At 45.5% G+C, this 26,249-nt stretch overlaps 1 protein-coding gene across 2 annotated transcripts in view; it reads left to right on the forward strand.

Moving 5' to 3' along the window:
* The window catches only part of CCDC9B (coiled-coil domain containing 9B), a 55,774-nt gene extending 32,623 nt beyond the window's left edge, over window positions 1-23,151 (forward strand). For both annotated transcript variants that reach the window (XM_056354468.1, XM_056354467.1), the window contains 6 exons: window positions 461-522; window positions 1,033-1,086; window positions 1,536-1,641; window positions 8,506-8,563; window positions 8,918-9,735; window positions 18,836-23,151. In XM_056354468.1, the coding sequence (XP_056210443.1) occupies window positions 461-522; window positions 1,033-1,086; window positions 1,536-1,641; window positions 8,506-8,563; window positions 8,918-9,703 (1,066 nt within the window). In that variant the 3' untranslated portion in view covers window positions 9,704-9,735; window positions 18,836-23,151. The remainder of the gene's footprint in view (window positions 1-460; window positions 523-1,032; window positions 1,087-1,535; window positions 1,642-8,505; window positions 8,564-8,917; window positions 9,736-18,835) is intronic.
* The last annotated feature ends 3,098 nt before the right edge of the window (window positions 23,152-26,249 follow it).

The following is a 26,249-nucleotide window of genomic DNA, read 5'->3' on the forward strand; positions in this document are numbered from 1 at the left end:
GAGCCCTACTGTTCTCCAGTATATCAATTTTTAAGAGAAAAGCCATAATACAAAACAGCAGGATTAGAAACCAACCAAACGAGTCTGATCTGACATGACAAGTCCTGAAGCTACTTCACATTGTGTTTGGAAGCTTGGGAAGCTGCATTTGAGCATGGTACAGCTACACTACAGGCATCTGTAGGCTTCATGGATGTTCTTAAAATTAAATATATACATATGGGTAGTGATGTAAAGGTTTTAGAAGTTTTCCTTTGGGGTAGAATTGCCTCACAGCCTCATTTCTCCTGGTTAGTGCATGCAGTTTCAGCTCCTGCTGATAAACCTGCACATATTTGCCAGTGGGCAGGTGCAGAAGGGCCAAAGGCTGGAGCCTGCGTCGTCTCAAGGTCTCCTGCCCACGCTTTTGCACACCGGAGGAGAACGGTCAGGTCTGACAATGCCTGTTTTTAACCTGCAGGTTTGAAGAGGACTTTGTTAAGGATGGGGAGCCAGCCTTGGATAATCCCAGCAATAAGAAAGGTTGGCAAGGGACACCTAGACTCTGTCCTGACGCTAGTGAATGCTGATCGTGCGACTCCCAGTGCCACAGCAGCTGTCGTGGCTGTCAGTTGTGAAACTCGGCTTTCCTGGGCAAACGCCTCTGAGCGCAGTGTTGGGGTCTCAGCCCTCTCTGCTTTGCAGAGTGCTCAGGGGATGGGATTTGAGCGTCTGGGTGCTAGTGCTTTTTACCTTCCCAGGGAGAGCAGTGGCTTCTGTAACCTTGTACAACACAATACGGAGGCTCAGCACTGCCTCCTTTCCCAAACACTGGTTTGAGAGGCAATCCTATTCCAGAGCACATCATCTCTGATCCCTGTGGCACATGCTGGCTTCTTTACTAGCATAAGTCCATCATCACTCCTGTTTCTCAGGAGATGGACTGGCAGAACTAAAGCTTTCCCTTGTGACACCTTATTTGAACACCAGGCTTTCTGCTGTGTGTCCATTATGGAACCTCACTCCTGTTCATGCTTTGCTTTGTCCTTTCAGGGGGAAGAAACGCAAGGAAATTCCAGCACAGGTCCTTTCCTCCCAATGGGAGAGGTGAGTAAACCACATGACTCAGTTGCATCAACCCACTAAATGTCTGCACATCTGATATGCCCTTGTGGAAAGAGTTCTCTCCAGGCACGCTCACAGATTTGGAGTGCCTTTTGGGAACATACCGCATGGTTGCTCTTGTTGCTATGTGGTACAGTTTATGCTGTGTGGCAGGGGAGAACAAGTCTTCCAAGACTAGCTCAAGGGATACTTATTCAAGAAACAAGATTTAAAGTTATAATTGGAATTTGAAATAAGAAATGCAGAAAAAAACACCCCTAAATTCTCAATTTATATCTATTACTTTAGAAAATATGTGTATGGTATGTATACAGCTTCAGAGACTTCTGCCTCCAGAGGTACTTTTCAGTGATATGGGAATGTTGGCCCCTTCAGTGGTCCGTCAGCTGATTCTGCCTGCTCTTGGATGGCATTTCCAACCTGTCTTCTAGGTGGAGGACAGCATGGAGTGAATGTGAGCGATCCTGCTCTGAAAGCAGTACCTGCTGTGAGCAGCCGAGCCAAAGGAAAGGACAGACTGACCGGCAGAGCCAGAAGGTAAGGAGACTGGCAGCAGGTACTGGGTGTGATATGCATGTTCAGGTCTCATTCCTTGCCTAATTGTGAAGAGGGACAGACACAAAAAGATGTTGTTTCACAACAGCAGTTGTTTAGATGAGTCCCATTTAGCTGGGACCATGTTTGGCAGGACTTTACTTAGTGGGGTTTGTGGTACTTGTGGGGTGCATCATCGCTTTACTGACCCGCTGCATCAACTCCCTGCAGAACAGCGCAGGGGGTCAGGATTACTCTGTGACCAGATTTGGGTAGCACTGGCGCATGCCTCAGCAAGCTTTTGAACACATCGTAATCTGACTTCCAGGCACCACTGATACAGAAGGGCAGCCTCCAAAGATAATTCCCAACTGAACCAATAGTTATTAGAATTAATACTGTGGTACAAATGTCTTTTCTTCTTAAACAACTCTACTTAAAGATCCCTAACCTGGTGAGGAGAGAAGTGGCCTGCTCCTGCCAGCTGTTGGCAGCACACAGCAATATAATAATTTGCACAGAAGTAATTTTGGAGTATCAGCAAGGCTAAGTTCATTTTACAGGTTTGCCCACATCCTCCCAGGGGCCCCACTTCCCTACTGCTCACCATAATTAAGTTTCAGTGCAGTCTCCAGTTTCCTGGAGCCACACCGACGGTTTAGTAGGAATGAACGCCTTCACAGCACTGCCATGCCCTTTAGTGGGCAACAAAAGGGTGAAGAGTTGATTACATACCCCAGGCGTCTTCATTTATCCAGATGCAAAACCATTCCAGCAGCATTTAATATTAACATTCCTCAACCATCCAGGTCAGTTATGACCATGCAGTTAAACAGATGCATAAACAGGTATGGGCTTCATAGGGGTATCACAGCATTTCCCAGAAGAAATTAGTTAGTTGGAGGTCAGCCATTACTTGGCTGAAATGAAGAGTGTTAGGCAGGGTCTGTGTGGGCAGGATTCTGCTGTGTCAGGACAGTGGTAGGTCTAATATGAAGCCTGGCACTGTATTAACTCTGAAGATCTTACAATGTCACTTCTGTTCCCACTGGCTGTGCTTTGAGGAAATTCACCTGAGCAGCCATAACTCTCAGCTAGTTATGCTGTGGACTGGGAATCTATTTACAGCATAAAAATGGGTTATCTTCTGTCTTCCTAAGGTCTGTTAGTTAATCATACTTTTTAAAATTAAATTTAGTTCTGAGAAATTGATGAAGAATAGGATCAACAGCATGCAAATAATCAAGTTGGCTTTGTTTGTAAGTTACATTTCACCCCTTTCCATTCTTCAGCTCCATCCCCAATAAAATGTATTTGGGAAAGAAAAGTTCATGAGCTATGCTCATGCTTGCTCTCCCTTAGCCACTGACTGCTGCATCAGGGAATTACAGGAGTTCCCAGGGGATGTGCAGGATGGGCATGCCAATAGATTTGCTTTATGTTGTTACTTTCTGTAAATACCTTAGAAGGCTTCAGACTGCAGGCTGAATGTTGCTGTCAAAACTATGAAAGATGCAGTGATTGTACACAGTTCTGCCCCACCTGAAGATGCCAACCCATCAGGGCCAAACCAACCTCCCAGACCTCAACAACTACCCTCAGGATTAAGCGTGGTTCCGCTTCTGAGGTTTGCCACTGAAATTTGGCTATTTGTGATAAGAAAAAGGAGGTCAGGGAGCTGGCCAGAGAGAGAGGCAGAAATAACATCTAAAAAGTGACGGGCTACAGGGCAGAGAGGGAGGAATTACAAAACAGGGACAGGGAGCTGAACAAAGGGAGATAATAAAATTTAAAAAGGGACAGGCTACAAGGCTTTGAGGGAAGAATTAAAAACTGGGGACAGGAAAGTAGACAGAGAGAGACATCAAAAGAAAATTTGTGCACAGGAGTTACTTCAACAGATGCACTGGAGGAGAGAAACTGGAGGAAAAAAATACACCCACCTGATACTATATAAGAAATTAAAGCACAGGTAGCTGTCGGGCAGACACTACTACCACCACACTGGCTGTAAGATTTTAAACAGCCACAAATGACGTGACTTGAGATCATCAGCCTTTCTGAAAGATAGCACTTCTTACAGAATACAGCTTTCCTAGAATCACACACCAGTTTAGGGCTAAACTGGATTCAGGGGGAAGGCTACTGATGCAGCATTGCTGTCTCTACTTCCCTCTGAACTTAAATGATTTGTTATCAGTTGTCTAAGTCGCCTCCAAGCTAATCAGAGAACACTGTTTCCTGAGACACCTTCCCTTTGGACTTTGATCCATCCGTTCCTTTAAAACACGCATCTAGTGCCATTCCCTCTGCTTTGAGAAGGGTCCACGGGACACCTTATTGCCACAGAGCAGGTTGTGTCTTCTTGTGGGAGAGATGTTCAGTGCTCCTAAGGGCTGGAAGAAATTGCACAGAAGCAGCAGCTCATGGTTTCTGTTAGTGTTTGCTGGGAGTGAGTTATACCCACTGCAAACATAATTTTCTTCCTTTCTCTCTCCTTCCTGCTGGAGTCTTTTATTTCCTTGCACTCCAGGGCCTGGGGAGGTGGGAAGGTGCAGAGGAGGTTTCCCTGGGAGGTTCATGTGGTGGTGCATCTGGTTTATTCTGGTCATGCCTTCAACTGTTGGTTATGCCCGCTTTGACTCACCATGAGACCCGGGATGTGTCTCAGGGCCCTTCAGGGATGATCAGGTGTATAAGGTGTGGGAGCAGTGAGTTAGCTTATCCAGATGTGGCCCACCCCTGTCCTTCCTCCCAAGCAGGAAAATAGAAGGAAAGACTTCAGAAAATAATGATGTTAGAAGGACCTGATGGCATGATAAACCTCCTCTTTTCCAGTGTTTGATCTGAATCCTAATACAGTCATTCTGTTCTGCTCTGTGGACATTTTAGCTGTACAATTTAGATGCTTATGGCTGGTTAAATGTGTGCTGTCAGTAGGCTGTAAACGAAAGAGCAGTGTTGATTTTGAGTGGCTTCGTGGAATGGAAAATGAGTTTGTTGCTTCCCTTTTATAGGCAGAACAGGCGGATGGATCATGCTATGATCTGCTGCCTCCATGTCACGGCTGATGGGTCAGACGCCTGTGCTCAGGTCCTGCCTTGGGCTCCATCTCTGCCCTGGTTAGACCCAGGGGAAGGGATGAGAACCCACCCACTCCCCTATCTCCATCTCTCCTCCTCCTTGGCAAAGGCTGACTTAGGCCCCAAAGTGTGCCGGTGACAGGCAGATACTGGGTGGTTTCCAGAAATCATAACAAGGTCTGAAGCCATTTCTTTTTCCTTCTGTGCTGAGCTCTCAGAGCCATGCCCAGAAGGAATGCCTTGGCTAGATGTCTTATGGCAGAAGTTCAAAGAAATAATATTGGGCTGGGATTTAATGTTTTGCACACTGTCTCAGAGCCTCTGACTGACCAGCTTGGAGTGCTGTTTGATGACATCTCATTGAGCTGTACCTCATTAGCGGCTCTCAAGAGTCTCTTCCTGCAGTGGTCTCTGTTTGCCTCTTCTGCTCCAGAGCTTGGATAGCAGACTCCTCTCTGCCAGCGGTTGGGACAGCTTGAGTAGGGCTATATCAGGGTATCCACACTCCTACCTGCTGAAATAATATAGTTTTATTCCCTTGCTTTTCTTACCTCCCCCCATTGGCAGGACATTTATGCGGTGGGTCCAGCAGACTTAAGATCCCTTGTGCCTTGGACATGCCTGCTTGAAGCATATTGGAGTCAAAGCACACCAGCAATGTCAGCCAGTTCAAAGTGAAAATAGTTTCTGGGATGTGTTCTGTATCTGGGGAGGGGGGCAGGTCAGCTAGCCAGATGACACAGCGAGGTTTAGCACCTTGTGTCAGGAGGCCCAGAGGATGTATTGCAGGGGGGATGTGTTGGAGAGAGGATGCCTGGCTTGTCATGGGCTTCCACAGCCTGATTCCTTTCCTCACAACAAACTGAGATGGTATGTTTTCCAGTACATGTTTGTGCCTCCAGGGCTGCCAGGTTCAATCAGGATATTTCGTATCCATTTAAAGGCTTTAAGGCCCCAAAATGGCTGGTGCTAGAATCTTGTTTAGATGCCTAAATTCTCTTGATGATGAAATTACAAAATCTTACATACTGTTGTCTCTGCAGAGACATTCTTTGTTCTTGTTCTTTTTATTATTTCTCATTTTATCTCACAGTGGAAAAATACATGGTACTCCTTCCTGAACATCATGCATTAGAAACGGGGCTAGAAGGTGTCTCAATATACGTTTTTTCATTCTTGTTTGCTGTACTTCACATTTATCAACTACTAGGATGGGAAATCATGGTTCATTTGAAACTACAAAGAAGTATGTTAATCTCTACTGATATGAGTAGCTGAAACATGGAGCCATGCCACCAAATCCTCACCTTTACCTGTAGACCCAGGAAAATTGGGGGAAATGAGGAATCCAAACATTGTTCTGCTGCAGCATGGACACCTCCCTCAGCACCATCCAGCTGCTCCATCCTGCCAGAATCACTATAGAATAGCTCTCTTTCTGCCCCCCCATCCCACCTCATGGACTTTATTTTTTCTGATCTCTTCATTGCATCTTCTGAGTCCTCTGTTGATCTAGAAGGGATCCTGTGACTCTCTGGCCATGTAATCTTGTCTCTGAAGCTCAAAGAGCATCCTTTGCTCTACTGCTTCTTTTTGGGAAGAACATTCCTGAAGCTTTTTCTCTCCTTTCAAACCTCAGCTCAGAGAGCCTTTGGGGTGCTGAATATTCCTTACCTTTTCAGAGAATCCTCTCCCATTTAAGTCCAAGCAACCCAATAGCAGTGGTGAGACCCATTTAGAGCATCTGGTGGTGACTTCCAGCAGCACCTCACCCTGTAAAGAGTTTGGAGCCAAGTTCCCATATCCCAAGCACCTATCATGGATAGCAGCAGCCATGCTAGGGAATGCACTGAGTATTTTCATTGCATGTTAGTGATTAATAACACACTCTGGTGTTTTAGCGGTAACGATGGGGAAGAGGAAGATGTGAGGCAGAGATGCTGAATATTTCAAAATTGCTGTCTAGCTAGTTTTGCCTATCTTTAGACTTGTGGAAGTGGCCTGTTCTGGGATGGCTCTGCAGGAGCCATGCAGCAGTAGAGTAGATAGAGTAGGGAGAGGCAGAAACCTGCAATCAGCAAGTCATTCCTCTGTTTAGGGTACCTGTCTGGGGAAAGCAGACATCAGCCCCACCTGCATCAATGCTGAGTGCAGAAGGGAACTGATCATGAGGGCAGCCCACGCTGAAATTTAACACGGTTGACCATGTGTGAGGAGCTCTACCCCTACAGCCTGACTTTCAGAGCTTTTGCAGGGCACCACTGAAAACACAATCCCCGTGGTGGGGGCTGCTTCCAATAAAGGGGGACCTTTTGCAGCTTGAGCTGGCACCGCAGCAGGGACCTACTTTGTGTTCAGGGCAAGGACTCACTGGCTGTGGTTTGGGTGCTGGGTCTGGCTCTAAGCCCTGTAGGACTGCTCCAAGCTGCTTTGCCCTCTGGCTTATTAAGGACACTGCATCCAGCTCTAAGCTCTGTAGAGCACCTTGAGGTGCTTGCAAATGCAACTCACTTCTGCCCTAAGGACTTTGCTAGATAAAAAGACAGCGTGGAGCAGCTTAGTGTGATTGTATAGTGGAGCCCGTGATGGTAATTCCCACACAAGTTTCACAAGGGCACATGGGATCACTGTAACACATTTGCCTCTGGAAATGCCTGACTCTGCAGTCATCTAAATATGTGTTTTCATTTTTGTATCTTGGTCCAAATCTGTTGAACGAAGAGACCAGTAAGTCCAGCTGAGTCTATCTAGAGAAGAATTTAATCTCACACACCTTTGCAGATGATGTGTTTATAGGGCAGGGAGAAATATGTGTGTATATATATAAAAACTGGTTGTGTGTGTGTGATGTAACTTGCCAGGGAGACATATAAGGTAAGGGTTACTAAGACCCATTCCCTGCCCAGTAGCACTGCATGGCCAGATTCGGATTTATATTCACCTTATCAAATTCAAACAAGCAAAAGAAAGCAGTTTGTCCTGCAGCCTTTAACTAAGCTGTGGCTCTCTTTGGCATAGGATGTTGTAGCTGCTGGGAATTTACTATGGGGTCAAAATGCACTTACACAAATCCTTGGAAGAGACTGTCTGCTAAGCATGACTCAACCCAGAGATACCATCTTAGGCTCAGGAAATCCCAGAGCTGCACGTTTCTGGAAGCTGGGTAGGGTACAGGGGAGGTACCAACATGCTTGCGCTCTTTCCAAACTCTACCCTAAGCATCTGCTAGTGGTGCTGAGAGGGGAAGAGAGCCTGGGCTAGGGGGACCTTCAGTCTAATCCTTATGGCTATTCTTGCAGTCTGCTTGCACATCTCCACATCTCCAATCTCCCAGGCTACTTCAAAGCAAATTTATCCTTGAGTGTTTGCCTCCATGTCTGCTGTTGTGGAGATTTGGGACACTTGGGCACTCTCAGACAAGCAGGACAAGACTATGGCAGACATCAGCATAAACAAACTGTGTATCTTATTAGTCTAGGGACAATTGTCTGTTCTGGCAATTGGATTTTATGTTTTCACTACATTTAGAATTATAACAACCAGTTCATTAAGATTTAGCTATCTCAGATGAGTGTCTCTGGTGGATGGGCTGTGTGCTTTACAGATGCTGAAAGGAACTGGACTAGTCATGTCTGCCACCTTTATCTCTCATTGCCTGGTCAGCGAGCTCAGACAAGGAATGTATGGCCTGGCAGAAATTCCTATCCAGGTGTCAGGCAGGGAGAGTGGGTTTGCTATATAAGAACCTGAAAGCCTAAATTCTGATATTTTTTTTTCTTGACAGATGGGATGCAAAAGAAGGCGAGGACATATCTTTTCTGAAGGATGACCTTGACAGCCAGGTGAGTTCATGAGTTCAAGGCTGGCTGTTTTCTCAAAACATGCATTATCAGGAAAGTTGAAGGCTCTCAGCCACTGCAGAGCTGGGACACCTCTATGTTGGGGTAAATGTACCCTCATTACACTCTCCAGGTGGCATGATGTGAGAGCAGCTTCACTTCTTGCATTGACCCTTTGTCAGCACAACCACTCCACTTATTCTTGTCCCTGAACACTTATCTTCTCCACTTACAGCTTTTTTCATTGTTTAATGGCCTTGGCAAATTTTTCCTCAAGTTTTGAGTACCATTATAGACAGGGAATACCATATATTGATATTCCAATAAGCTGAACTGAGTATCTCCTTCTTTTCTCAGAGGAGCCTTGGTATGGACAAGCGGAAGAACAGAGGTGAGGATGGGGTGGAAGCGAACTGCACAGCTGAACTGGAGGAGAAGGTGAAACAGCCAAGCCTCCAAGATCATGGGGCCTCCTCATCACAAAGGCTACGAGGTGGAAAGGTCCAGTCTGCCCACAATGGCCAGAAGGAGGAGCGGAGAGGCATGAAGAGCTTCAGCATGGAGGCACCTGCAGCCAGCACAGGTGACTCGGAGCCAGGGCCCAAGCCAAGTAAGGAAGGCGTTGTGGAAGATGCCAATGGGAAACCTGGCACTTCTGACATCTGCCAGGAGAAGGAGAGCACTGACAGCACTGCTTCACAGAGCAGCCCTCCAAGCACTGTGCAGGCCACCAGGCGTGGCAGTGAGGAGACCTTGTCATTGCCCATGGGAGCGAATTTAGATGGAGCTGGCTTAGAGAAAAACACAGCTTCAGAGCAGGAGTCCACTGAGGGCTCTTCAAACAGTCATGGAGGAAAGCTGGACACAGTAGGAGGAGACAGACTGGATGCAAGTCAAGGACAGCTGGTGAAAACAAGAGGGGAGGAAGCAACCCATAATACTGCCCTTCAGGGGCAGACACTTGCACTGAAAGGAGGTGAAGATGCTGAAGGCACTGAACACAGAGGAGAGCCTTTGCCCCCAAGGAAAGCCAACTCTGACAAGACTGTTTTGTCCAAGCAGGACACAGCAAAATCACAGCCCAGGGAAGGGGACCAGGCCGAGGATTGCAAGGACAAGGACAGTGGGGACACTCTCAACTAGCAAAGATTGCACTGGTTTGCCTGAGACAGAAGGTGAGTTCCTGACCCCACTCCTTGTGGTGTGTTTGTTATCCCATTAACACAGTCAGCCATAGTACAGGTCCACGACTGCGTCTTCTGTGACCATAATGCATCATACCAGATAACTATCCAGAAATGTTCATTAATAATTACATGGATCCCTCAGGTAGTCTAAATCTGTGTATCCCAAAGAGCTGTCCTGGACTGGTCAGGGAAGCAATGGGAAGTTAGACAGGAAAATTTGGACAGAAGACTGGGCTGCTGAGTCTGGCTGATGACAAGCATTAGTCAGGGCACAAACTGAAACTGTTCCTGGGAAGGGATAACTCTCAGAAAGGATAGCCGGATGAATTTATTTCTGTCTCTGGGGTGATCACAACTACAGTAACTTGAGGTCAGCATGGTCCCTTTCCCAAAACACTTGCAAAGCTATAGAAACCCACATCGTGGACAGTAGTTTGAAGAAGGTGGGCTGCATGTGGGGTTCTCTTCACAGTACAAGATCTGTGAATGCTACACTTTGGCTTACACATGTGGTAACACTAATGTGCAAGGCAGTTATAAATACAAAGGGTGAGGTGGTTCCCGTAAAAAAGGTTTATGAACCAAACCTAAAGGAGGAAGAACAGATCTGGTTACATAGCAATGCTCCAGGTTTTATGCAAGCAAAGAAGTTTCTTCCAGCGGGGTAAATGCAGAACAAGAAAAGCCAAGAGAAACACCAAAGTATGACAGGCAGAAAAGTAATGTAGAAATTAGGGGGAAGAGGCAAGGAGAGAGTGTAGGGGCTCTTTGGCAGCTACCTTGGCAAGATGTGTTTTTTCCAGGCAATGTCATGCACAGATCAGGGTATCATACCCACAGGTGCTGAATCGGACCAGTAAGTCAGGATGTGATTCTATTACCAGGTTAGGCAGTAAGGTTGCAATTCACCCCACCTAACTCAGGCTGAGCTCACAGGCACCTAACTTAAGATCTGGGCTTTGTTTTGCTTCAAAGAAGAGAGATGAGCACTTCCAGAATGCAATCCAGCTCTTGCTAACACCAGAATTGTTCTCAGGCTGCGCCTGGCTCTATCCTTTAAGTAGAAAGGCAGCAGCTATATTCCATAAGTAGGCACTTCAGGCAATTAGCTGCTCAAAGCGAGGCAGGCAGATCCCCCCCACCAAGTGCCTTTCCCTGATTCCAGCAGGCTTTTCTTCAGACCCCGACCCAGCAGCTTGTCACCGGGTATTGCTTAGTATTCATCCCAGAGGTACAAATGAGCTTAGGGATGAAGTGGTTAAGCTGCTAACAAAGACTTTCACTATAATCCAATACTATACAAAAGGCATGGAGAAGCGCAAGCGTTACAGCTGTTTAAAAAAAGACAAAACACTAAGAACCAGCAGGAGCTAGGTCTGTGTTTGAACTAAAATTCCTTCAAGTGAGGGAAATGAATTCCAATAGCATTTAGGAAAATGTTAAAGACACCTGGATGCACGTAGCGGGAGTTTACTGTCCAGGCCATGCCTCTCCAGCCTACCAAAAATCCCCCCAAAGTAGAGGATGAAGGAACTGATGACTACTTTTCTCACTCAGGATAACTTTAATTAGACACTAGCTAAGAAGAAACAATAAATAGTCCATTTTCATCTCAGCAATGGAGATTCCTATGGTTTGGTAGTAGGGCCCTGAGTTCACTTCAGCATGGCTCTTTACTCCATCACTCCTCACTGAACTCATTACAGCAGGCTTAATTATAAACATACCTTTATGTCTTAGAGAAAAGAAGGTGACTTAACCTGGTGTTTGCACTTAAGAACTCGCATGTCTGCTTGGCTAAGCTGGAACTTGAGACTAGTATTGCTCTCTGAAAATATTTATTACTTGGGAAACACCAAGTGTAGTGATGCCAGGGGAAAATGAGGGGTTAACTGGTGTCCCAGTTACCCACTGCCATTTCATTCTGCCTGCCTTCCCATGTACTTCCTAGCTGAAACTTTCCCTTGCCTAAGTGTGCCCCCACAAGAGCGTGTATTCCTGCCTCACTTTCCTCTCTTTCCCAAATAGGTTAAGATGAGTTTCTAGGTGTGCCTGAACTATGCACTCAGCATCAGGTACCACCTTTTGAGGCAGATGAATTAAAGCAAAATACTTCCTTTTCTTGCTCTTTCCTGTAATTTATTTTAGGAGATGCTTCCAGTTTCAGAGGAACCCTGTGCAGTATATGGATGGCAGGTCACTTGGGGTGAGGGCCTTTAAAGTGTCAGTGCTTTAGAGTGTTAGGGCCTTTAGAGTGTCAGATCTGTGTTAGGATCACAGGAAGCAACACAGCTACATCAAATTTTAAACTGAGAGAATGCATTTTCATTCCTTTAGTCCTCTCTGAGCACACTGGTCTGTGGTTGTTTCATTTGAACGTTTCTTCACTTTCCACTGAAGCCTCTGGCTTTCTCACCACCCATGGAGGTACCAGGGTGAGCCAGTGCCACAGTTTCTGTGTTTCCCCATCCCAGCAATAGATTTCTCCAGGTTTTTGGTTTGGGTTTTTTTTTCATTCCGTCAGCTGCAAGAGCATTTAGAGAACGAGTGCATGAGTGCTGCTTGCCTGTTAGTCTTTAATGATGTTCTAGGGCATCAACGTCACCTCCTATCTGCTGAAGTCAGCACAAAGCAATTTGACCTCTCCCTTTGCACCAGTGACATGCCACTATCAGGGTTGGCTTTCCCAAACAAGATCACTTGCAGACAGGGTGAATTCTGCCATGATTTATCTATCAGTAGTGGGGAGAAAAGCCAAGAGGAAGACAGAAGGGCCTGTCTTTAGCTGTCTGCTCCCTGTGTCCAATTTGTCAGGAACATCCCTTGGCAGACAAAAAAAAAAAAAAAAAAAGCAAGACCTGGATTTCTCTAGCACTAGCTCAGCACAACGAGAACAGTTCATCTGCATGGCTTGACAGCAGGGCTCCTAGGAGCAACAAAATAGCAACAATGACAACAACAACCACCAAAAAAGCAATAGCTCATTTGGCTCAAGTAGGTTAAGTTGTCAGTGTCTTTGGAGTGAAAAGGTCTCGTGTCTATTCCTGCCGTTGCTTTGAAGTTCCCAAATCAACATGACAGGCTGCACAATGACACAGATGGCAGTCATAAATAACCACCGGCTGGTAACAGTCACTTCCCTTCTCCCTTGGCTTCTGTTTCCCAGTGCTCTACAGACAGATTAGTTTTAGACCACAGTATGTATAAAAAGCTGCAAAGCTCTACTTTATTTTCATGTAATTCTCCCTGAAGTGTTACTTCACAGGAATTCTTTGGAACCAGATCCCTTAGGATTGCCCCCATTTGCGGGATGTTTGAATCTTTGGTGGGATTTTCTACTTGGGTTTTTGGTTTGGGTTTTTTTTTTTTTTTTTGCTTATTGAGCCTGATGCCTGCAGCTGATGCTTTAGGTAAAGGATTGCCCAAAATGCAACCTGTAGGAAACCTGCATTCAGCAAAGCCACTGCGGGTGGCCCCCAGAGGGACTTAATAGGTGTGGCTGTGCTCAAGGGAAACATTGCTACATCAGCTGAGTCCCATCACGAATGTAACCATGTGGCAGGCTGATGATTCTGCCTTTTTCAGCCTATCTAATAAAAGCACAGCATTATCCAGCAGAGCAAGCTTTAGCAAGAACTGGGAAAAGAGCATCATTCAAGAAGCTGAAAGAGCAGTAAGATCAAGCATTAAATGAAGAGCTGCACTTTTTGTTAGAATGCAAAATTAAGAGTTTATTTATTCTGTTTGTGCCTAGTACCATGAATTCAGGTGCCCAAACTGCCTTAATTATTTGCTTCCTCTCACCACTTGAGTATAATCTTTAAGGAACAGCTAGTCCTCAGTGAATAGCCCAGAATCCAGTTAAGAGGCTGTGGGCTGGTGCCTCATGTATATTTTTTAACAGCTGATGCTTACACTGAATTGCAGGTGTCCGTGCCTAACTGTATTGATCTGACATCAGGCCAACACAATTACGGTGTTATCCCACTGCAGCAGGGGAAGAAGGGGGTGTCTTTCACCCTGTGGCGTGTGAGCAATGGTATCACAAATTCTTTTGTTTGATGAAGGGCTTTATGTGGCAAGGTAAATGGGTTGTTGTTCTGCAAACCTCCAGGAGGTACCGAGCAGCTCTGTTTTGGTAAATCCAGGTCAGCTGGAAATCTTTACTGTGTTCTGTGTCCACGTACCCAGTGGACATTACACCAAGGAATGACCTGAAGCACCTGGTAGAATACATGAGCAAAGCCTGTGCCAAGAACCCAAATTATAATCTGGATGGCTACTGTCTTGGAGGACAGAGACTTTGTAGAGAAAAAGGAAGATGATTAATGTAAACCAGACCTACATGCAATATGACTAGCCTTAAGGAGAAGCATCTGGAGGAATCTGTTGTCATGGGTTATCAAGACTGGTTAATGATTTCCTGCTAGGAGGTAGCAGGTAACTTACCAGTGAGATAGGGGTTTTTTTCAGTGAAAAATACAGATTTGACAAATGCCATGCATGTACCAGAAATGTGTCTGCTTCAACATCTCATATTTCATAAAGCCCAAACTGGAGTCCTTGTTAAACCTTTTCTAAACAGAAAATTTTAATGTTATGTTTTTAAATACTGGTGATTCAGTTTTGATACTGTGCAATTTTTGGAAAATCAGTGTTGAAACAGATGGTATGATTTTGCAAAATACAACCTATCAACCCTGAAAGGATTGTAAAAATATCATACCGTTGAAAAGTTTATATTGTGGAATTCCCATCCAGTAGAAAATCCTGTACCAGGTCACTTCATGTGATGCCAGGGACATGCCCTCTGTTCACGGACCTCACAACGTCGCAAAGCACAGCAGATAACCTGTAGCAGCAGTAAACATCAGTGATCAGTGATAACAATGTGCTCTCCACCTGCTGTGCTCCTGGGCTTTGTGGGGCCCGTGTCCCCCACACATTAATCTGCAGATCTCACTCCCCACTGCAGATGCTACTCATCCATTTCTGCAGAACAGCAGCTCCTTGCAGTAAGTAGCCCCCTTGTGAGTTTCACAGCTTCCACTGCTAATGTCTATTTATGGCACTAAAAATCGCCAGCACCTTCAAACCAGTTGGAGATGCTGTGCAGAGAGTGTGGTGGGGCTTTTATCCTTTGCTTCAAATAACAAGGAATAAATATTTACCCGAAGTGCAGGACTGGAATCCCTGGAGAATGTCCAACAAGTCCCAGAGAAGTAAACGATACACAAAAACCACAGAAGCTTTTCCCTGAATTCTCTTGAGAAAATTAATCTTAACATCTTTAGAGAAAATGCAGCTGGGGGTAGATTTCCAGAGCAGCTCCAGGGATCTGACCTTGCCGCTCTGGCTGACGTAAACAGGAGTGGGGCAGGCAGGGCCTGTGTGTTGCAGGACTGAGGAGGTCAGAAGAGGTCAGCTTTCTGATGTAAACCAGTGCTAAAGGTTGGTGCAGGAAGCAGTACAAGCAGAAACCAACACTTCTCAATACATTTATGGAGCTACCAAAGAATATATCAGTTTCATTAAGGTTCAGGAGACAAGAAGATGCCATCTGCTGTTATGTCTTGGAAGTTGGCCTAGGATTGGCAGGGTGAGGTCTCAAGGGCTTGACTTGAATAGCATCGGCCTCCCTGGTCCTTCCTGCAGTCCACATCACCTTCTGGAGCCCACCATTATGCTGTCGGCATTTCCAATTCCCAGAGCACATCTTAGTACCACGTACCACCAACGTGGAAAGCTTAGTCCTCATGCAGAATTACGGAGTGGTATGGCTTAATACAGGACTTGGCACAGTTATCTTCATACCTCTAGAGTGATGGAAAGCCCTTCTCGTGGCACGACATGGGAAAATACTGTTAACAGTGGAAAACACAGGGAATTTTTTTTTAATGTCAGAATGGTTCAAGAGAAATGTACTTGAACTGAAGAGGCACAGGGAAGGACTCCAGGGATGTTCAGGGAATGGTTGTTTAGTCTAGCAAAATGAAGGCAGAAAGTGATGGGAGTTGTGATCCCTGTAAATACAGTGCAGTAGTGAACACCCATGGAGGAGGAGAAACATTCAAGCCAGAAAACAGTGCTGGTGCAAGAATCAATATATTGAAGCATCCCATGAATAAATATGGGAAAATCAGAAAAAGGTTGCTCCCTGTCAGAGGACAGGTGACTTAGAAGCATGCCATGGTTGAAGCAGGGACTCTTATCATCTTCTAGGCTGGCCTGACCAGCGTGCTTTGGCAGGCATGAGGTACCGGTGTCGTGCTTTTGACAGCGACAGGATGGATTTGATGACAGTTGTGTATGCTTCTGTCAAAAGTTGGTGACCACTGTCAAAGCAGATGCTTTCACTGACACCCAGAACAACTAGCATATACATCCCATCTGGAAATGTAGGCTCTGGACTCCTAAAGCTCTCTGGCACTTTTCAAGAGCTTCTGTCTCTTCTTTGGTTTGTCAGGGTGACTTGAGGAGAGAAGGAACTATTAGAAGCTGTTAGTGCATCAAGAGTCCCAGGCCAAAGCTAGTCATTGGAGCACCTGTACTTCCTTATGGCTATTTACTCAAGCTTAACAAGTCTAAACATAATTTAGGGCTCTGACAGGCAAGCTGTTGCCATTTTAAACATTGAAAATGGAGCTGCTCTTGTAGCCTGCAGTTGTTGCCGTTATGACAGAGCTGGCAGAAGGGAGCACGTGCCCATACCTCAGCCCGCTGTGTTAACCCTCTTAATGTAAACCCCACATGAAAAGGAGTTAGTTGTACCACATCAGGGCCTGCCCTGCCACGGCACAGCCCCATCTTCCTTTCTGCCAGCTCTGCTGTTGAGAAGGAACAGGCAGACTACAGAGAGTGACAATATCGTAAACCACTCCAAAAGGAATCTCCACCAAAGACTGCCTTTACATATTTAAGCTCATCAAGGGTTGCAGTGATATTTTTTCTACCAGTGGAAAATCTAGACAGGATTAGGATTTTTTTCCCCTTAAATAATCAGTTCTAATTCAAATGGGAATTAATTCAGGGATGTCTAATGGCCTTGCGCTAGACAGAAGATGCCTCATGATCTTACTGATCTTTTTTTCTGGCCTTACAGTATACTTGGGAACAGCAGATAAATATATATATATCTATCTCCATTTTTAAAAAGCTAAGTGAGAAAATCTGGTATGATGATGTCTAACAGATGGTCCTTACACGTCATGCCTGAATCTGCCTTGCAGTATTTCATGAGACTGTCTGAGTGGTCCACTAAGAACAAAATTGTCTCTGGAAACTCTGGGCCTGCTTCCGGAGAGACCAAACAACATTATGTCTTCCAACCCAAGCAGAGGATGGATGGCACTAATCTCAGACGAAGGAAGAGGGGCCAAATTTCCAGACTTCATCAGCTACGTTCAGCTTTAGTCTTCAGGGACTTCATGTACATCCACCCCCATGACACGAGATTTAACCAGTAGGTCCTACAACGGGCTGTTGTTGGCTTGGCTGTGAAAGTCATCCCAGTGGTGTCCCACATCCAGCCAGGCTGGGAAATGTGAGGCAGCTGGAGCCTTTGAGATAGACCACCAGCGATCTGCATTAATCCTCCCATGTGACAGTGACACACGGAGGGGAATTTGGCACTGCATCCCCTTGCTGCTGATGGCACAGTCAAAGGCAGCACACAGCCGCATCGCTCTCCTGAGCCCTGACTGACAACAGTCACGCTAGCATGGAGCTTGCTAAATCTCCGACCAGCCCTTGAGCTATGCATGGAAAAGAGGATACAGTTTGAAATGAGAGAAATGCTAATCACTATGTCTAATTACTAAGAGAAGTAATGACTTTAAAGCCCACCAGTATCTTGGCTGTAAGGACTCGCTCATGCACAGCAAGAAGGTGTCTGCATGGAAACAATAATACTGCAAAACAGGAATGAGAATTGTCTACCGGCAATAACAGCACAGGGCTGTCAATCAGACTTTTGAAAACATTAATAATAAAAGAGATTAACAATAAACAGAGCTAGCTCTGGTGTCAGTTCTGACTTTCAAAGCAGATTATTTTACAATATGTGGACCACCAAGAGCAACTCTGAAAATCTGCTTCCTGGCCCTTCCCAGTAGCGTTAAATCCCAGAAATGTGCTGCTGCAGCACTAAGCACCCCCTCAGCAGCAGGATGTGGCCAACCCCATCCGTTGCACATGTACAGGGCGATGAAAAATGTCTCCAGCACAACAGTCTTAAGAGTCTCTTCTCAGCACCAATTATTTCAGTACCTCAGGTATGATTTCAGTGCAGTTCCTTACTAGATATCCATGGCTGTGTCCTTGAATGATTCCTGTAGAGGTTTCCTTTTTATGCGAGCCAAGCTTACTATCGCCTCTCCTGCATTCATGGTATTTAATCAGTTTTTCTTTTTATATCCCCTCTCTGTGCTTTCTTGGGAGCTTTGGGTGCTGAAATCTGCATCAGCAAAAGGCAGATCTGTGGATTTAAACATGGATGCGGGAAAATGCCAGCTCAGCAGTTCTGAGCAGCAGCCAAGCATCTGGCAACTACAAGGAGAGGGGGGGAAAAAAAAGTCTGTCTTTCCCAATTAAAATCAACATATCTGGGTCTGCAGGCAGCTACAGGACAGCAGGCTCCACTTACAGGTTAGGTTTTTCACTACAGAAAAGGTGACACTTGGCGAACACAAGTGCTGCATCCCCAGGCAAGGTTTCAGAAAAGGACCACAAAGCCCTGTGCAAAATCAGCCCTTCCTCATGTGGCTCCAGGTGCTGCACAAACACACACAAAACCATACAGTCCTTGAGACAAAAGAAGAGATTAAAGTAGTCTTAACGAACCCAGAGGAGGACTGGGAGCATTTCATCGAGACTGGTACATTCAGTCCATCCCCTGGGCCACAGAGCTGCACGTTGCTCCCACTGGATGTGGCATGTAGGGATCTGGGTTACGCTGCAGTGGTACCTCCCAAGCAGCCCCAGCCGTGCAGGAAGGTCAGGCTGAAACTCAGCAGACGTTTTTAATTTACTGCTCAGCAGTTCCCTAAAGGCTGATAATCCCGCTGCTGTTTCTGCTTTTGTTTCACAGGCTAACACGCTGAAGGTGGTGGATGAAAGGAGAAGAGGAGCACAAGCTTGTCCTCACTCTTTTACCTTCTATGAAATCATCTTTCAGCACCTCCCCAGTGCCCTTCAGCACCCATTTGCAACACATGGGGTCCCCCGTCAACACCCCCCACTCCCAGTTTTGGCATCACCCTTTCCTATCCATATGCCAAAGGACAGGGAAGGCTACACACACTCCCAACCTACAAAGAAAACACGGTCACTTATCCTTTGTATTTGTTTTGCCTATATTGCAGCTGTGTGGCAAGCCCATGAAATGTCTACTGGATGCACTTTATTTTATTTAATAACTAATTCTGCTTAAAGTTAAGATTTAAGTTTCTAGGCACACCACCCGTTTCCTCCCACAGAGGCTGGCAGGGGACTGCACGTGCTGGGAGGACGGCAGGGGCTGTGCGAGCTCCCGGTCGCTGTTGGGCAGGGAGCAGGCGACTGGCACAGCAGAGCAATAGGAGACCTGGTGAGGGGTGTTACATTGTAGTTCAGTAGCTGGATGAAAAAGTAGTGTTTAGGGCAGCTCTTGTACTAGAGGTTTGTATGTGGTTGAAGTGCTGGCAGAAGCGTATGGTAGCTGCATGGGCCATGGGACACGAAGGGGATGGAGAGTCCTCCAGTGACACTGTGGGGTGCAGGTGCTTTTGACAAGCACACATCAACTACCGCACCTTGTCCTTTACCAGCTTGCTTTCCTCCTGTTGCAGCAGAGGCCAGGTCAGCACATTAGGAGCCCATGCTTTTTTCTGAGGTGGCTGCTAGACTGAGCAGGTATGTATGCAGCTCAGCACAACACCGTGCCCACTTCATAGGGCCAGGAGTATCTACAGTAGCTGGAGATGCTTGCAGCTTTTATGTGCCAAGCAGGGCAAGGAGGAGGACAGCACAAATGCAATAATTTTCCTTCTCCACCACACTGCACAAAGGAGTTGGCAGCAGGACCCAGCCCAAATTGCAGCTGAAGGTCTAAGGCTTCCTATCAAATGTTTTAAAGTTCCTGGTTGTGCCTTTCATAGCCTTGTGCTTGAATAAGAGGGCAGCAGTTCCTCTGGAAGCTGCCATGCAGACATTTTGACCTGGCCTTAAAAGACACCTTTCAAATCGAGGATCTGGATGAGCATTTACAAGCATAAATGTGCGAGAATCCCAGCTGCTCAGACTTCCCCAAGCAGCTAAGAGATTCACAGCAAACCAGGACCTAGCTGAAAGACAGCTACCAATTAAGGTGGCAGAAGACAGGCACAAGGAATAACACAACATAGTTTCTGAATTCTGAATGACTGAGCAAAGAGGATCTCACCTCTGTTTTGAAGTGCTGCTCTAAAACTTGGTGCAGGAGTACACATACATGCAGACACATATGCGTGGAGATTTATTGGATTTCATTGCAGGACGCATTCACTAACCAAAATGGCAGAGTGCCTTGGTGATAAGGTTGGCACGTGTGGACTGAAATACTGTATCCTGTTTTAATAAACTAATATTTGCACAGATAAACATTTTGGTTTTCCACATAACTTAGATCTACAGCACCTATCTCATGAAGAACAAGCCTGGGAATTTCCTCTACGTGCCAAATTCAGGGGAGTTTACTGGCATCAGACCAGATATTATCAAGAAACAGAGTGTGCAGCTTTCATGTTTTATCAGCAGAAACATCTTAATCCCACCAAAGACCAGACTGGGTTTATTTGGACTTATCCCACAGATAAAAAGAACAGATAGAAAAAAGAAGCCAGACTGTAGAACTGCTCCATGTCCTGGAGATTCTCCATCACTGTTAAAGGCTGATATGCCTTACCTGACCGGCTCAAAAACCTGCTTACAATTGTTTATTTTTTTAAAATTTATTATTATTTTGTACATCAGGTGACTGATCTCAATCTTGGTCCAGTCAGACTGAGACATTACCAGCAAATACCAGGAACTGGCTTGCCTCATGGTCCACACAAAATACAGTCTCAGATCAAGAGCTTGTTGCACCTCAGCAGCAGTCAGGCACACAGCCAGGTAAACAAACTTTTATATTGCCCCTGGTCCAGCACTTAGTTGTAGAGATAAAAAACTCAGCTGCAGTTGTTGCTGTATTTTATGGCCCTAGACTCCTTTTTGAAAGGAAAACTGTCACTTTTCCCACATTCCCTCCTTTTTCTCCTACAAATCCAAGTAACTTTGCATTCAGTGATGCCTAGGAAGGACTGAGTCTGTACCAAGCTCCAGGGATGGGACTGTACAGATAGTGCCTGTTTCTAAGTGTAATTTTTTTCCTGCTCATTAACACTTCGCTTGAATGCACTTTGGTTGGTGCCTGGATTGCCATTTTTCAGAAAACTGTGGCTAGCTGTTTCTTCTTTACAGTGAGAGAAAAGACTGAAAAATCGAAAAATCTGATGTAGAGGAATTATTTATATGAAATAAAAGTTGTAATGAGGAAAAAGCTCCAGTTTCTTCAGTGTTTTTCAGTCCCACATGTAGAGTTTTCTGAACTGAATCAGTAATCTCTGCTTTTTAGAGCAACAGCTCCAATTCAGATGGCTTACCCCTTAGGACTGCACTTCACTCTTGGGCTAGCTCGGCTAACTCACCCGAAAAGCTTGCTGCAGTGAAGACAGCCTGCATTGTAACGCAAGGCTCACTTTTCAGAGGCATCAAAGCCTTCTCATTGCCACAGCCCTTTTCTTGCAAGCAAATGTGATGGCAGCTTGCAGAGTGCAAAGTCATCTGCCTACAAGAGGTAGCTGTTTCCTCCCAGCAGTGGCTGGTAGCTCAGGGATTTTGTGAGAGTTATTCTAGCTCTTCCAGACAACAGGAAAAAACAGCAGCAACTCAGGCAGAACACCCTTTTCTTTAAACAGAAGAAACAGTTTGCGGCTAGACTCTCTTCTACTTGGTAAAATGTACCACCAAATGTCAACACAGCAACTCTGTAACTACAATTTGTATCAAAATTTGTTTCAGACTAGTGAATCAACTCTTGTATAAAGAGATCAATTTTAAAACCCTCAAGCCAAGGACAAAAATACATCTGGATAAAGTTGGAGATGCTTCAGTTTCCAAAGCTTTACCAAGCCAATTGCTGTACGAGGCAACGACATAAAATCTTGACAGCAGTTCCAGCTCTCCATTCTTATCCCAGCAAATCTAATACCTACAGCAGAAGCAGAATGCACAAATTACTAACAAGTGAAGCCTTATACAGAGTCTAGAAGCAGAAATAACGGAAATGTTCACTGATCTTCAACACCAGTTCCCCTCCAGATAAATTGGTTGCAAATGGCAGGAGCCTGAAGCTAAACTGGCATTTAGACAGGAATTTTTGTATTTGGAGTGTGTAATACAGTAGTTAGTGCTTTTTAAGTTATGTGGAAAGCTTTTTAAGTCAATTAGAGGCACAGAGCAGGAGCAGGGTACAGCACTGCTGTGCAGTTCAAAGCACTGCCTGCTGCCTTCCCTCAGAAAAAAGGACAAGTTCAAGAACAGCTCAACCAGTTCACAGGCTCACAGGCTGGGCAGCTACTGGCAGGCAAAGCCAACACACTGGGAAGTCCGCAGCCACTTCCTGACAGCACCAGCTTAGTGCAGCAACACAACAACTGACCAGATGTGAAGCTCTCCCAAAACTGCCTCTGAACACACGCGGCATAGACAGAAGTCAAGCTTTACCTCCTTAGCTTCATGCTCCAGCTCAGGTATAGCTGTTTCTTATACCGTACCCCTCTCCACACACTTCAGCACCTCCAGGACTCACAACCGGCTGTCAATAATACCCCTCCCCACATGCATAACCCTCACCAGAGTGGCCCACTGAGATTTGTTTTGAAGCAGCCACTGATTTTGTTGTCAACACTACACCACAAGCCTGCTTTTCAGCTACACTCATGAATTAAGCCAAGATCTGGAGTAAAAATAACACCACTTTCCTTGTCAGAAATACAGCCCCGTCCCAGGAATCTGGGATTGAGATGGTATGCACTACATCAGTTGAGACCAGGAGACAACATGTGTGAGGAAGAGGTAGCTTTTAGAAAATTAAAATGTGAGCTAGCTGCTGGAGCATATTACATGCTCCAGTAACTTTTTTTCCAGCCATTTCCCTTCCTTCTGGTCCCTCTGCACGTGAATTACACCAAATGCACTCTCCTTGAACAAACTGAGCTCAATGGGACAAGACCAGCGCATACTGGCAGAGGACAAGCACTATACATCAGTAAGTAGGTGTAAACCCAGAGGCATCTACGTGCAAGGAAAGAATCAAGAAGGTTTAAAAAAACATCCTCTGATCTAGACACACCTTTGTCTGGACATCATTGATAATTCTTCACTTACTGCTCCTTCTTTTAGGGAGCACTTCCATTTGACAGAGCTTGCAGTTCAAATCCTTCTGTAAGGAGCAAAGCAGAAGCAGTGTTACACAGTGCTGAAATGTCACGTGAGAGTTGGACAAGACAGTATTAGCAGAAATTTTCTTCACCACAAGTCCAATTGCTCCCTCATGAGACTCTTCTCAGTCAGAAAGGAAAACCAGAACATGACCTGGTCTTCCCTCCATCCACTTAAGTGATTACTGGGATTAGGAACTGAAAAAATCAAAGCTACCATGGTATTTACCTTCCCTCAACACCTGACAATGCATTCTGTCACCGTGTTTCAGAACTAAGTAGCACCTGAAGCACAAATGTACAGCGACTTCTGTTGTTTGCTGCCATTTTTTAAAGGCTCTTAAGAGGACAAGAATCTGGAACTCAGGCCTTAAACAGTACAGAGACTCAAAGCTCGGAGGAAAAGTTGGCATTATGGAATTGTTAAGAGTGTTTAATCAATAAGAAAATGAAGTAACAAAATAGAAACACAGATGCCACTATTCCAGCCATATTCTTACAGTCATGCTTTTACAGGAACATCCCACAGTCAGAACTTTTGAGACTCTTTGTTAACTTCCTTATGTCACTAAAGCAAAGGGCCTAAGAGGCTTCACGCACATTTGACTATCTTCTTCATCCAAACTGACTTTCAGACAACTCCCTTTCCCACTGGAAATGGGACACAGTTCTGTTTGCAAGTAACATGCAGGACAGCGTTTGTGTAAAGGGAGCAACCCTCACTAGCAATTCCGAGGAAATAACATTACAAATCATGAGGTTACAGCGATTTCTATCTAGGAAGCAACACAAAAGCCTGTGCCTTATCTCACCTAATACAATTACACTAAGTGAACTGATTATTTTTTTTTCCCGAGGAGCAATGAAGGGGAAGACTGAATTGGAGCTGAAGTAATACAACAGATAACAAGACAGCCTGCCTTTTAACCCCCAGGTTTACCAGAGATTGGTGACTGCACCATTTCAGGGCACTAAAAAATTACGTTCAGATGCAGATGACTGACCCAATACAACAATGGCAACATCACGCAAAGATTCACCAACCAAGATGACAATCCAGCTGTCGTGTGTTGCAGCCAACCTACTTCCCAAGAAATCCCTAGTACCCTGAATTTTTAAAAGTTAGCTTACATCCAGAAACCAGTCCAGACAAGCCATTTTTGTTACTAGAGGTATCTGCAAAGTGCTCTTGGTCACTGATTTCTTGGACAGTCTGCCACCAAGAGAGTAAGGAGCACAGAGACAGGCTTATCACAGCCTGGCAACAATATCTCAAGGGAAACACATTTTCCTTCGGAGGACTAGGAATCCTAGCTAGGGAAAGGATGTAGAAGAGATTTTAGCTGAAGAATCTAGGTCCAAAAGGGCTTTGGAAAAGGTGGCTGCCCAAATCACAAAAGCTCCCTGTCCATTCGGCCAGCAGCCTGTGATCCTTCTGCATCTTTACAAGCCAAAGCTTCCCCTCCCCTTGCACACTTATACAACAATAGTGAAGTAACAGCCTGCTCCAACGCCAGTTGTAACAGGTACAGAAATCGAATGTTTCACTTAAATCTCAATTTGTCACCAGAGGAGAAGATGCAAAAACAGAGTCTGGGAACTCACCAAGCCTGCACTTTCATACAGGAATGAAGACAGTCACAACCATCTTCGTACTGGCTCATCAACTATTTTTAGCATCAGAAAGGGAGGCAACCATCCACAATGGGTCTGTTCCCTTTGATAAAGCGGATCTGAACACTCTCACTGTCCCAAAGATCCTTTACCACCAAAACCACAAACCAGGTGAAGAGCTTTAAATTGTTCCTGCTCCCAAACACAAGGCATCTCTCTGCAGTTACATGACAGGTTGGAAGAGGGCCATGCAGCCCATTTAATTCAATTCACTTCCTCTTCCATCTGCTCTACACAGCCATGCTCTATTAGTCTTCTGAGAGCAATTGTATTTAAAGTGAAAAATGCCAAGAGTCCATGTACATCCAGCATACATTGGATGCACTGTTCAAAGCCACCAGAGATTCACCAGTTCTGAGCTGCAGGCCAAGACCAGAGAAATCCCAGCATCCCTGTAATTCTACCCAGCTTTTATTTATCTTCAAAGGTTTTAAAAGTTAAACACAAGCTCCCTCCCAGAGACGCTTCCCAACTGGCTCTGCATTTAGTAGCAGAGCCAAGAAAACAGACTAAACTCAACTGGCACCAAACAAGGAGCCTGCTTTGTTCCTCTTTCACGCATTCCTCCCTGAGAGAGCTACAGAAAAGCCTTTGCCCCTACAACCAGAGGCGTACGCCAAGGACAGCAAATGGCATCATTATCACCAGGATGCATGTGGCAGCCCCATGGGCAGGTATCAACGTGCTGCAGGCAGAACTGCCAAGGGAACAAAATCACCCACTACTACAGCACAGACACACACAGGGCTAACCGCAGCCAACCGTCTGGCCAAAGCTGCGACCCGGTGCTGCTGCCAGGATACCGTCAGCCCTGCCACTGCAGTGGATAAATAGGAAGAGTTTAGCCCAGGAGGTGACAGGGTGGCAGGGCAGCTGCCTGCTTCAGGCTTTCAGCACCTTCACCAGCTCTTCTACCTGCCCTGCAGAAAGGTGGCAATGATCACATGCATGCTTTTGGCTCAAATGGCTAAGCGTGAGGTTTTTTTCCTTCCCAACAACTAGCTTTCTTTTCTAGCACAGTGACAACATACAGACTTTCCTGCATGCTCTCCAGAAAATTGAAAAGGAGGATGGAGGATCCCACCCAAACCACTCCCTCCTTTTGCCTGATTTCTTTCTGGAATCCCCTGCTTTTGTTTTCTACCTTTAACAGATGCTGCAAAAGAAATGCACAGATAATGACACAGGCTTAACACACAGCTGCCAGTCCAAAGCATACGGATCCAGGTATGAAACAGCTATTCACACACCCCATGCACCCCAAACTTTAAAAAAATCAAGTGCCATATTTTACAGCGCCTTTGTGATTTGCACAACTGAAATACATAC

Source organism: Falco biarmicus, chromosome 10 (assembly GCF_023638135.1).
Source record: "Falco biarmicus isolate bFalBia1 chromosome 10, bFalBia1.pri, whole genome shotgun sequence".
NCBI classification, from domain to species: domain Eukaryota; kingdom Metazoa; phylum Chordata; class Aves; order Falconiformes; family Falconidae; genus Falco; species Falco biarmicus.